General features: G+C 37.2%; 1 protein-coding gene across 1 annotated transcript; it reads right to left on the bottom strand.

Annotated features, from left to right (window-relative positions):
- Positions 1-4,549: 4,549 nt before the first annotated feature.
- tmem151ba (transmembrane protein 151Ba) lies at positions 4,550-12,139 on the bottom strand. The gene is made up of 2 exons (XM_079888851.1): positions 11,848-12,139; positions 4,550-6,908 (listed from the first exon to the last, which is right to left on the bottom strand). The coding sequence occupies exons 1-2, from the start codon at positions 11,929-11,931 to the stop codon at positions 5,436-5,438; spliced, it is 1,557 nt and encodes a 518-aa protein (XP_079744977.1). The 5' UTR covers positions 11,932-12,139; the 3' UTR covers positions 4,550-5,435.
- Positions 12,140-13,630: the final 1,491 nt, after the last annotated feature.

Raw genomic sequence — 13,630 nt, 5'->3', positions numbered from 1 at the left:
TCCTGCACACACTAGTAAAAAAATATACAAAATTATATCTGGTGTCTGAATCATTTTTGGTTTGACTGTATTTACATTTTACATTACATTTAAATGGAAATACACAAACAAGAACAAGGATGATAACTATAACGATAATGATAAAGATATAGTTCTAAATGTAAAAGAATAGCAGAGTTCACACCACAACTGTAATGCCCAGTAAACAATTACTGTCTTTCAACGTTGAAATATGGTTGAAAATAAGTCGGTCCGCCTTGGACTGGTTTACGACGTGATTTCAACTAATTCGGCCGGACTGTTTTCAACTGATCATCTAAGACAGGATAAGTCTGTTATACATGCTAAAATAACGGAGAAAAACGAACTACCAAACCATGTTCATTATTATCTCAAATGAATTTAAAGAGTTTTACATATTCCATCAAGACGTTAAGGATCAACCTGTTTTCAACGTTGAAAAGTCGTAATTAGACGTTGAAGATTTACGTCTATTCAACGTCTAATAGACGACTTTTTGCTAGTTGGGCGGTGACGGCACAGAGGAACGAAATCACTTTCAGAGGGATTTTTTTCCAGCTGATGAACGATAAAAACACAGACAGCCAATCAGAATCCATCCTGCTTTAAATAGCTCGAGCATTTAAAGCGACAGACGTCAAAACTGCAGTGGCTCTCAGAATAAACAGGGATACGTTTCCCGAAAGCATCGTTATCCAACTATCCAACTAAGTTCAGTTGAATTGTAGTGGTAATGATGGAACTTGCAACCGGCTTCGGGAAGCGCATCCCAGAACGATATTGTGCGCTGGGGTGGACGCTAATGGTTATTGATATAGTTGTGGTCATCGTCCTGTAAGATCAGTGTGTTTGGCTCATGATTAGCAGTGCATGACAGACTGTCAGTGATATGACTCCTGCAGAAGAATTAGCTCATGATTAGCGAGCCGTTTGTTGAGTGGCAAAGGTCTCTGACAGTGAGTGTGTTGAAGATCTCCTTCAGTGTAGAAATGCTGACCAGTTATTTTCCCACTTCGCTTCATCGCTGTTAGTTGAAGTTTAAAGACGCTGTCCTTTTCATCAAGCATTTATACATCATGATATAAAACTCACAGTGAAAGTATTTGTCGGACATCATGCACCGCTTTATACTTTAATGTGAACATTAAACGCATTTGACTTATTCAACAAGAAATAAAAATGGTGTCCCAAAATGATCCATAGTGTTATGGACACTATTGTTAAAAGATTTTGGGATCCATAAGAGTTTTACAAATCTTTTATTTAGCAATGATGCATTAAATTGATCAAAAGTGACATTTTCTGAACTTTCCTATCATTAAAGAACACAATTTTTTTTTATCTCGGTTTTCTCAAAAATATGAAGCAGCACAACTGTTTTCAAGTGATAATAATCAGAAATGTTTCTTGAGCATCAAATCCTCATATTAGAGTGATTTCTGAAGGATCATGTGACACTGAAGACTGGAGTAATGATGCTGAACATACAGCTTTGATCACAGGAATAAATTACACTTTAATATATATTCACTGTTATTTTAAATTGTAATAATATTTCACAATATTACTGTTTTTACTGTATTTTTGATGAATAAATGCAGCCTTGTTGAGCTTTCAAAAAACAAAACAAAAATCTTACAGACCCCAAACTTTTATCTGTACCTGGAGCCAGACCTGAATGAATGCCTAAAAGCTTATTAATTATCATTTTTGACTAGTCCACACAGACCAGGCGACATTAGTCGAAAAGGAAATTGCTTTCATTACATTTTTGATGAAAGATAATGCACACAGATGCAAATTCACCAAAAGACCAGGAGTTTTATTCAGTTTTTACACACGTTTGGCATCTAACCTGAGATATGCCACATATAGTCAACATAGTGTTTACAGACTGATATATGACACTGGTTATTGTGTAAGCTCTATTTCCACTGAACATCGTCCATGGCATCAGAACGGCAGGGAATTACAATAATCATCCATGATTATAAAGTATCATTTGGTCAGTGTGATATTTAATGAATAGACTTTCCACTCAATGTCATAAAACATTCAGGAGAAATAATCACTTTCTGTCATACTGATTATTGACACACACACACACACACACACACACACACACACTCTCACACACACACTATCTCGTTATTCAATACATCCAAAGTCACATTGACGTTTACTGTATGCACACATATAATGGTCAAATAAACAATTGCCTTCAAAATTGTGACATTTTCTGTGCACATAAAAGTTTATTTTTGTTATACAAAATGTTTCCTATTATAATATATCAGGACAGAACAGATTTTCTTTCCAAAGTTACAAAATGTGGTCACCTGGAAACTCTTGGTCCTCTAATGTGCATACTAGGATGAATCTCTTGAATTCTGTCGATTAGCCTAATACACTACCGGTCAAAAGTTTGGAATAATTGTGTTTTTTTTATGTTTTTGAAAAAGAAGTCTCTTCTGCTCAAGGCTGCATTTATTTTATTTAAAATACAACAAAAACAGCAATATTGTGAAATATTATCACAACTTGAAAGAACTGTGAATATATAGTAAAATGTAATTTACCCCTGTGAAAGACATTTATTATGTCCTTAATTTAAGAATTGAATTTTCTGTTCATCAAAAATTCCTGAAAATGTATCATGATTTTCACAAAAATATTAAACAGCAAAAACTGTTTTCAACATTGATAACAGTAAGAACCACCATTTTTAAGTCGCTTTGGATAAAAGTGTCTGCTAAATGATTAAATGTAAATGTAAATTAATAATTGAGCACCAATAATAATTGATAATGATTAAGCAGCGAATCATCATATTAGAGTGATTTCTGAAGGATCATGTGACTCTGAAGACTGGAGTAATGATGCTGAAAATTCAGCTTTGATCACAGGAATAAATTACACTTTACTATATATTCACATAGAAAACAGTTATTTTAAACTGTAATAATATTTCACAATATTACTCTTTTTATTGTATTTTTAATCAAATAAATGCAGCTTTGGTGAGCATGAGAAACTTCTTTCAGAAACATTAAAAAATCTTAATTATTCCAAACTTTTGACCTGTAGTGTATTGTCTGGATAATTGTTTGCCCTAAAATTAAAAGAATAAAATAAGAAATTATTTTAATTTATTTTGCATAAAGAAAATAGCATTCAGATTTCTGTGTTGTTGTTTTTTTGTAGAAAATTATTATTATTATAATTTCACAAATATAGTAATCACCATTTGAAAGGGAAATGTGCCTAATTGTCTTGAAAAAGTGGTTTAATTATGCAAAATATTTTCCTTTTAATTTTTAGTGAGTGAAATATGACCCAGACATAATTGAATATCATAATTATGAAATTATTGAAAATGAATAATAATAAAAACAAATGTTGGGCTGTTTTAAACTGATTTGGAAACAGAAAGATTGTGAGCTTGAGCCTGTGCTTCACTATCTGTCGGAGGTCAGAGGTCATGCAGAGGTTAACTCTATACTGTCATACATTATGCAGTTAGGTTGGGCTTTTATAGATTATTTTGCCAATGCTTTAAATGAGTTCTGATTCTCTGAAAACAAAGGATCATTTTTGGTGCTGATGTACAGTAAGTGAACAAAGACATATCTATTTCTGCAGCAAATATTTGCCCTCGACTTTGCAGTTTCAAGATTGAATAGGGATACAGAACATGAGCATCTATATTTATATTTCTAATTTTAAGACTCATTTTGAACATTATTTGTGTGTGGGGCTTATTTTTAGATTTGCTTTTCCGAGCATATTTTACTTTTCACAGTAACTTTTACATTTATATAAATGCAATGTCAACCGTTATAAGCTTTTAAATAATTCAACATAAACACTAAAATAATACAGTCTGAGGCACTTACGTTCCATATAAAAAGAGGTAGTTGCAGAAAATGTGAATAATAATAATAATGCTTTAGTTGATCCTACCTTACGTATTAAATATTATCTTACATGCATAAGATAATGTTTATTAATGATCTAGCAGGACATTTCAAAGATTATGTATTTTGTTTGAAGTTCTCATGTCCTTCAGGCTGCATGTATTAAATTATTCAAAGCACCGACACTCTTGCCATAAATAGATCAGAAAAGAAACAGGTTTATGAATACTTTGTAAGAATTTTTTACTGAATCATCTGTTCTGTATCGTCCTTTTTAATGACATAATGATTTTATTTTTTTAGGAAACACGTTATTTCAAAGCTGTTGATCTATATATATACATTGCAAAAATGTAAAAATGTTTTGTTGCATTCTGATTGAATGACCAAAGTATGTTTTTTTTTTTAATTCAATATAGATAATTTCCATTAACATTAACTTTATTAATGTGTTTTTGATGTCAACGATTTGTCAATGCATGTTATTGCAAATAATGTTTTTTGGGAATGATGTTTAAATTTCATTTTCATCTTTTCATCTTCATCAAGTTTAAAATTTTTACAATGATCATTTTCCATTTCTCATTTTTTTTCTTTTCTTTTCTTTTGTTGTACTTAAAAAGATGTTCTATTATGGAAGTAAAATGGGTTATGAATGCCATTTCATGTTGACTTCAAATGCAATGTGAGAAGTAGTTTGGCAGATGTTTAAGAAGCTGAATAAGTGTGTTGAAGGGATAGTTCACCCAAAAATCTAAATTATCCCATGATTTACTCACCCACGCTGTATATGACTATCTTCTTTCAACACAGAGTTATATTAAAAAATATGTAATGGCATTGAATAGAGCCTGAGTTTTTGAAGCCCCAAAAAAGCTAATCCGTGCCTCATAAAAGTAATCCTTACGACTCCAAGGGGTTAATAAAGGCCTTCTGTAGCGAAACAATGCGTTTTTCCTATGAAAAATATTTATAACTTTATAAACTATAATCTCTTGCTTCCGGTAACAGCCGTATGACGAGACATAAATTATGGGATATTAATGTTAATTTTTCAGTGAACTATTCCTTTAATATCCTTATAAAAGTCAGACTGCATTTGTTATGAAGAAATATAATTAGGCCTATGTCCCATTCAGTGTTTGTTAAAGTTATTTCTGTGCTATCATCATAAGGGGGGAAAGTACAGATTTTTAGCATAACCACTGAAACTGACATTTCTGAATCACCAAAGCAAAAAATAAAAAAAGTTCCATTCCATTTGCAATTTTCATTTAAAGTCAACATGAACTCAAATGAAACCCAAAGTACTTTCTTAATGTGTTTTTAATGTGAACAATTTTTCGTTTGTCAATGTTAATGTTATTGTACATTTGTGCTATTGTACAATTAAGCATTCTCTCATTTGAAGCAGTTTCAGTACCAGTCTGTTCCACAAATCAAGAATAATCAGTTTGCAGATTTTTTTATTTTATTTATAGCGTCCTTTTGCAAACGCTATAACGAAGTCTCCACACAGGATCCGTTACGGTGCAGTGAATGGCGGTCATGACCGAGGCAGCCCTCGTTACGGTGGATGATCAGCACGGGGAAATACAGCGCGTCCTGATAGGCCGGGGGAGAAGGTGGGCTCTCCTCATTGGCTGACTGACCGGCCAGACATTGCGTGCTTTCCGTCGGGCAGCCGGGGTCGTTTAAGCTACTACTGTGACTTCTCCAAAGGCAGCTCCGACGTGAGCCGTACAAACGTCCCAGCGAGAACCGGCTGCCACTGAAGGGTAATCGCGGACTGCTAGTGTTGCAGATGCTCAACGCGCTACGCGAGAATATCGACGAGCTGCTGATGGACCGATGACAGCGCTCACAGTTCTGCCGATATCCACCGAAGCCTCTTCCACCGGCCGCGCCAATCCCGCGAGACGAGAACGTGTTACAGCTGGACTGCTGTGCCAGATCCATTAGCACGGCTTCGGAGTAACTGGGAACGAGTTGCTGGTTGGAGCGAATGTGCCACTCGAGCTCTGTGCTGTCGATGGTGTTTACCCGCGGGATGTGGCGGCAAAACGGCCTCTCGTCCAGCGGCGTAACGGCGACATAGTCAAACCCAAAAAGCTTCTCCACGTGATAATGAAGGTACGCAGTGCGATACTCCGTTAGGACGCGCAACGGCCAGGATAAAGTCAGTGCCGCCGCCAACCAGAAGCTAAACCGCGACGCGTACCAAGGCAAGCGATCCGGATCTGCACATGCAAGCACGTATTCCTTAAACTCAACGTTTTTGAGATGCATTCCTTCACGAGCTTCCATGTAATCATCAAGTCCTTCGTTCTCGGTGAAGAAGCGCGCTCTTTGTGTCAGATAGGAGTTCTCGGACTCGATGTTAGCGAAACTAAAGCACTTGGTGAAGCGTAGCCTGGTCACTGGAAAGCTGTCTAGGCCTGTTAAGTGCTTGGAAATGTCTTTAACTCCGCAGTTCCCGTAATCAAACTCGGCTTCGGCGACGTGCGTGTTCACGCGCTCGTGGTAAACCTGCGTGGTCGTGTAAGCGTCCCCGTTGCGGTAGCGAGTTACTTGTCTCGTCCGGCGTACGTAGTGATAGCTAATAGCCTTCCACCAGATGCAAGGCGTGGCTTGTTGCATGCGATGCACGCGCTCGGCGATGCTCTCCAGGTCTACTTTAAACTGAAGTTCGCTGCGTGAGTTACAATGCCAACACTCCACTAGGTAAACCACGTAGAGCATGACGAGGAAAGCCACTGGGATGTAGATGTAGCCGTTTGAGCAGGGGCTGTCGTGGTACATCATGGACTTGCCCTTGAAGGCGCTGTCGAAGGAGAGACGCGTGACCTTCGTGACCTGGCACCAGGTCATCGCGATCACACAGCTGTACATTAGCAGCGACAAAAGAAGGCATTTCCAGTGCGAGTCGCGACACAGGGACTTGCTCAGGGACTGCTTCAAGGGGCGTTGCTGTAAAGATATAAATGATAGAAAAGGAGAAGTGAAAAAATGCCCTGGAGAAGTGCGAAATAGATCTGTGGCAGTTTTTCACCCATAGGGAAAATTCAAGAAAGCATGTCTTATACTGTAAAAAATGAGATGTACATACACTCTAAGGCCTTGTTTACACCTGATATTAAGATGTGTTTTGGTCGATCGGATCACAAGTAGACGAGGGGGAGACATTCCCGTTTACACCTGGTGTTTTAATCCGTCTCTTTTTTTCCACTTTCATCTTGATTTCTTTGAGGGGAGGGTCTGTGGATGGGTAAATGTATGGATTTTTCAGATCTTTCGATTTAATGGACGAAATAAGCTCGCATAAATTTACATATGAACGTGACCGGGGACGACAGAAAAACACAAGGAGATTATCAGCTTTAGTTTCTGCTCTGACAGCCTCAAGACCAGCCGAACACTGCGAGTGTGTGTTAGACATCAGGAATGGAGAGAGAACATTGTGTTTGGTACGTTTTTCATCTTCAAACCAAACTTGGGTGTAAATACAGGTGTAAACGGGGTCTAAAACGGTTTGTGTGGTTGAAAACGCATTAGACCGGATTGCTTTCGTAGTGTAAACGCTCATGTGGTCGAACAGCCACAAAAGTCGACAACTCTCCTCTTACTGAACTAATGCGTGAACATTATGGGAAGAGCTCTAGCCAGACGGGATTTAAACTCTGTCGGCTGAAGACCCAAGTTTGGTTTGAAAATGAAAAATGTACCAAACCCAATGTTCTCTCTCCATTCCTGATTTCTAACACACACTTTCTTGAGGCTGTCAGAGCAGAAGCCAAAGCTGACGCTCTCCGTATGTTTTTCTGTCGTCTCTTTTCAAGCTTATTTTGTCCATTAGATTGAAAGATCTGAAAAAGCCCATACATTCACCCACTGATAGAGCCTCCCCTCGAAGAAATCAGGATGAAAGTGGACAAAAGACATGGATTAAAACACCAGGTGTAAACGGGAATGTGTCTCCCTCGTCTACTTGTGATCCGATCGACTAAAACGCATCTTAAAGGGTAACCCTCGCCAAAATGCAACTTGGGCTCTTTTTGTTAATCTACCCGAGGCGAACTTTCGTTTAAAAGCATAATTAGAATGGAAACGCCACTTTTAAGTTTGACCGTATTTGAGTTTTTGGTCAAATTGCCTTGTGAATGGGAGTGCTAGGGACACTTTTATGATAGCATCAAAAATCTCTATTTTTAAAACACTAAGAAGGCTCGACACAACATGAAACTTTGCTCTCAGTATCACCAGGGGCTCTACACATGAACTCCAGCATTGAGAACATTGTTTGTGTTCACAGAGTTTACTAAAGAGAAAGATTTTGAACAACTCACTGTCTCTGTGTCCGCCCGTATTTTGTCAGTCAAAAATAGTTTATTACTAATTTATTACTAGGAATTTTGTTGACTTTGATGACAAATTGCTTGTAATTTTCCTCATTTGTAATTAACTTTGGATAAAAGCATCTGCTAAATGAATTAATATCAATTTAAGCATCCCCGTTTGTAGAAAATCCAGTCCAGGATTTAAAGTCCTCCCCCTCTTGCCTAGCTAGAAGGTATTTGTTCAAGCTGTGACATATCAAGGGTTAATTTCATTTAAACATTCACTCAATTAATTCCATTAAATCAAAATTGACTTCTTATTTTTTATGGAATATTGCAGTATTTATTATAAATGATTTATCCGTGCACATCATTATTTTTGTTAAATTCATGTGCCTCGTAATCTTTAATCAAAATATCTTCTCCTCCCTCTTTTAACATCTCTTCTCTGATAATGAGGGCGGGGCAATAACCTGTCACTCACATGAGATCAGCAAACCACAACCATCCAATCAATTCCCCACAGACAAAATCAAGCCCCGCCCACATTTGTTCTCGTTCCAGAAAGCGTTTCACTTTGTTATTATACGTCAAAATAGGGGTAAACAAAGACTATCGCAACTTCCGTTTCATCACATTGCCTAATTTAGTTGATTTCAGGAGCTTTTGTGGAAGTAGCAGGCCAGAGGTTGTGCTTGTTGCATGTATTTAAAGTAAGTTTGCTTCATATTTCTTACGTTTTTCTTGAGTATGAGATTGCATGCCATGTCTTATGCCCTTAACATGGCAGAAGGCATTAAATAATTGATAACGTTCTTCCATAATTATCCGCTCTCCCTTTTAGCATGGCCCCTGGAGGCCCGCACCACTGGAGCTCTCAGCGGGAGCCAGAGCACTTTTGACAAGTAGCCCTTATGAAGTATTTCTCAGACATTAATATACAATGCAATTTGTTTTTTAGTATTTGAGTTTCCTTTCAAGGATGTCAGAAATGTGATCAATAACATGAAGTCACCGAGGGACCAATGAATTTGAGGTTGAATGAGGACATTCTGCAGAAAAAAAAGATTGGTTTATGAAACATGATGTTGTTAACCAAACCTAAAGGGCGTGGGTTTGATTCTGACATTAGTGGGCACACAACGGATATGAGGGTTTTTACATTAAGAATAGACTTTTGACTGCAATCGTATGTCATCTAAAGCCTTTATTTATAGATATTGTAGCAAACAGACTCATAAAAGGAGTTTTTTATGTCAGTATGTTCCTGAGAAAATAATGACACAATTTTGATTATGTATTTAGCTTTCTGTACTTCATGATGGAATATCTAATCATACATTGATTTCCAGGTGCATTTCTTATAAGGATATTTTTTTATAATTACCATATTCAATGTTTCTGTGTTATCTTTATGTCAAATACAATCAATTAATTTAATCAATTAATTAAAAAATTGTACAGACTGTTTAATGCTGCTCAAATGAGGCATAAATGTATTAGGGTTCCTGCGAGTCTTTAAAAGTCTTAATTTGCCCTCAAGGCCTTAAAACAGACTTAAATCAGAGCAGAAAGTCTTATGTGAAATAATCTGAATATTTAAAGTGCAAGTATAACTCGATTTAGTGTGGACCATATATAACACCGAAAAACACTATGGCTGTGGATTTAACACTTTAAAATTTGCTGTGAAAGTCATGGCGTTAAATGTTGCATACATTGCGAACAATTAATATCTTCCTCAGTATTTTTGTCCTGTTTTCCAATACAAATATCTAAACAAGTTTACAATAATCAAGATACATTCATTGGAAATAATTATGATTTTAAATGATTTTGCATGTTGGAATAAACCAAAATGCGCCCAAACCAGGGTTATTATCATGAACTAAAACTAAAATGAAAAAAATGCATTACTTAAAATATAATAACATTAACTTCAACATTTCTCATTAAAATGAAATTAAAAATAGATATATGAAAAAGAACAGAAACAACAAAATTACTAAAACTCGAAATGACAATGAAAACAGAAAATATAACATGAACTATAATGTCAAATATTAACAAACACTATAATAGTATATCAGTGATATTAAAATAACACCACTGGGTTACTCTGACACTAACTGATGTGGTTAATGCCGAAACATGTGGTTCAACTAGTTCAGAAACCTCATTGACCTTCATAAGTTGAGCTAATTGGGTCTTTGAATGTGAATTACATGCCGTTTAATTTTGTAAACAGGTTATAGTTCAAATCCCTTTTCTTTGAGTGCAAGTGTTCATGCACATCATTTGTAGGCACTTTGAAACGTAATTACTGAATAAAGAGCTTCATCAACCCAAAGGGGAAGCACTTCTGAGGAAATACTGATCACAAGAGTTAATCACCATCTTTAATCACCAGCTAAATCTGTGTTCAGCGTGAGATTCCTAACGTTCTGTGTTCCCAACCATCCAATCAGATCAAGCACTGGGGACGAATCACTTCAGCAGTGAAACAAAGCCTCTGTAATGTGCTCAAGCCCAAACCCTGAGGCTCTTTCAGTCAAGATATAGTGAGGATTCTCTGCTGGGATCGTCCTGTATATTTTGGGAAGTGTGAGCGGGGTGTCCCACTTTCATTCAGAGTATTATAGTGCTCTTGAGTTGGTCATTTTAGTAACATGACATAACAGACAATGACTTTCTGGGGTTTAGTTGCAGTCAGGACGGCCCTTAACATGCTCCTCAACGTCATAAAGAGTATAATCTTTTTATTCTGTTTGTGTCTGAATTTGAAAATACACAGTAAGACATTATCGGCACTATTGTGAAATACATTCAGGTCCCACTTTTTGCAGCCAAGTCATTATGAAAATATATGATCTATCATTAAAAACAACTTAAATGTTACTTAACAGTAATTGGGTGAATCTCATAAAAACAAACAAACAAAAAAAAAAAGTAGAAAAAAAAATATATATATTTTTAATTTAAATAAATGCATACAATCATATTGGATTTATGTAAATCTATAAAATAATATTTTTTAATACAATTATTTTGAAATAAACATTTTACATAATAGGCTACTATATATTTTACCACACCTACCAATGGCATGTGATTTTTGTTGTTGCAAAAACAGACAGTAATTGCAACAAAATATTAGATACCATTATTATTTACATTTATTAACATTATTAAATACAAGCAAACAATCATAAAATAAGATCAAATGAACAGCGCTTGTCAGGTGCATATAAATGCTAAGTATTTTAAGAAAAATAAATTATAATATAATTTATTTGATTAATTTGACTGTGTGGTGAAATATGATCATATATGAGTTTTTTTTTTTTTTTTTTTTTACTGTCTGCCACTGCATTTGAACGTGTCTTTGTGTATCTACTCTCTCACTCACGTGCACACACACACACATCATGTGTGTGTCAATTAAACATTAATCGTATTGCATGTGTTAGCTTCTCTATCTTGCATGTTGCGAAACATACAGAATAAAGACACTATGAATTCTCTTCTGTCGTGGTTTGTAACAAAGGTTTCCCTCATCGGATGAAACTCACCAGTTCCCGCGGCGCGTCCGTGTGCTCGTGCTCGTGCAGGACATCAGAAGCACTGCTGTCAGTGACCGGAGCTGCTGGAGACATGATGAAGAAGAAGATGAAGGTACTGGAACATGAACATCACAGCCATGGGTCATCCATCATAGTGCATCCTCAGCGAGGAATCATCCTGACACAGCACGTGCACTCTTGTGTCCTCGGAGTCGGAGAAGAACTAAACACTTGCGGGATCGCTGGCTGACCAGATCATTTGCTTTAAGACTGGTGCGTTGGAAATAAAAGAAGCCAATCCACAGCGAGATGCAGAAATCGTATGGAAAATGAAGCAGCGGCGAAGCGCATGAACGCGGAGTGAATGACAATGAGGCGCGAGATGAATCCACGCGGATGCGCAGCACAGATCCAGGTAACGGGGGCGAGAGAGAGAGAGTGTGTGTGTATGTGTGTGTGTGAGAGAGAGAGAGTGTGTGTGAGTGAGAGAGTGTTGTTTATCTTTCCCAGTCGTCTCAGCTGAGGATCGTACGTGACCTTGGCTATGATTTCCCATTTCCTATATAAACTTACTAAAGGAAAAAATCACTTTCTGTTTAAAAACAAACATTTTATTTACCTTTTCAGTAGAATATTATTCCATTTGCATATTTGCATCTATCTATCTATCTATCTATCTATCTATCTATCTATCTATCTATCTATCTATCTACAGTGAGGAAAATAAGTATTTGAACACCCTGCTATTTTGCAAGTTCTCCCACTTGGAAATCATGGAGAGGTCTGAAATTGTCATCGTAGGTGCATGTCCACTGTGAGAGACATAATCTAAAAAAAAAAAATCCAGAAATCACAATATATGATTTTTTAACTATTTATTTGTATGATACAGCTGCAAATAAGTACTTGAACACCTGTCTATCAGCTACAATTCTGACCCTCAAAGACCTGTTAGTCTGCCTTTAAAATGTCCACCTCCACTCCATTTATTATCCTAAATTAGATGCACCTGTTTGAGGTCGTTAGCTGCATAAAGACACCTGTCCACCCCATACAATCAGTAAGAATCCAACTACTAACATGGCCAAGACCAAAGAGCTGTCCAAAGACACTAGAGACAAAATTGTACACCTCCACAAGGCTGGAAAGGGCTACGGGGAAATTGCCAAGGAGCTTGGTGAAAAAAGGTCCACTGTTGGAGCAATCATTAGAAAATGGAAGAAGCTAAACATGACTGTCAATCTCCCTCGGACTGGGGCTCCATGCAAGATCTCACCTCGTGGGGTCTCAATGATCCTAAGAAAGGTGAGAAATCAGCCCAGAACTACACGGGAGGAGCTGGTCAATGACCTGAAAAGAGCTGGGACCACCGTTTCCAAGGTTACTGTTGGTAATACACTAAGACGTCATGGTTTGAAATCATGCATGGCACGGAAGGTTCCCCTGCTTAAACCAGCACATGTCAAGGCCCGTCTTAAGTTTGCCAATGACCATTTGGATGATCCAGAGGAGTCATGGGAGAAAGTCATGTGGTCAGATGAGACCAAAATAGAACTTTTTGGTCATAATTCCACTAAACGTGTTTGGAGGAAGAAGAATGATGAGTACCATCCCAAGAACACCATCCCTACTGTGAAGCATGGGGGTGGTAGCATCATGCTTTGGGGGTGTTTTTCTGCACATGGGACAGGGCGACTGCACTGTATTAAGGAGAGGATGACCGGGGCCATGTATTGTGAGATTTTGGGGAACAACCTCCTTCCCTCAGTTAGAGCATTGAAGATGGGTCGAG

This window comes from Squalius cephalus (assembly GCF_949319135.1).
Source record: "Squalius cephalus genome assembly, chromosome: 12".
NCBI lineage: Eukaryota > Metazoa > Chordata > Actinopteri > Cypriniformes > Leuciscidae > Squalius > Squalius cephalus.
Note: the sequence above shows the minus strand (reverse complement) of the source record. Positions and strands in the feature narration are given on the sequence as shown.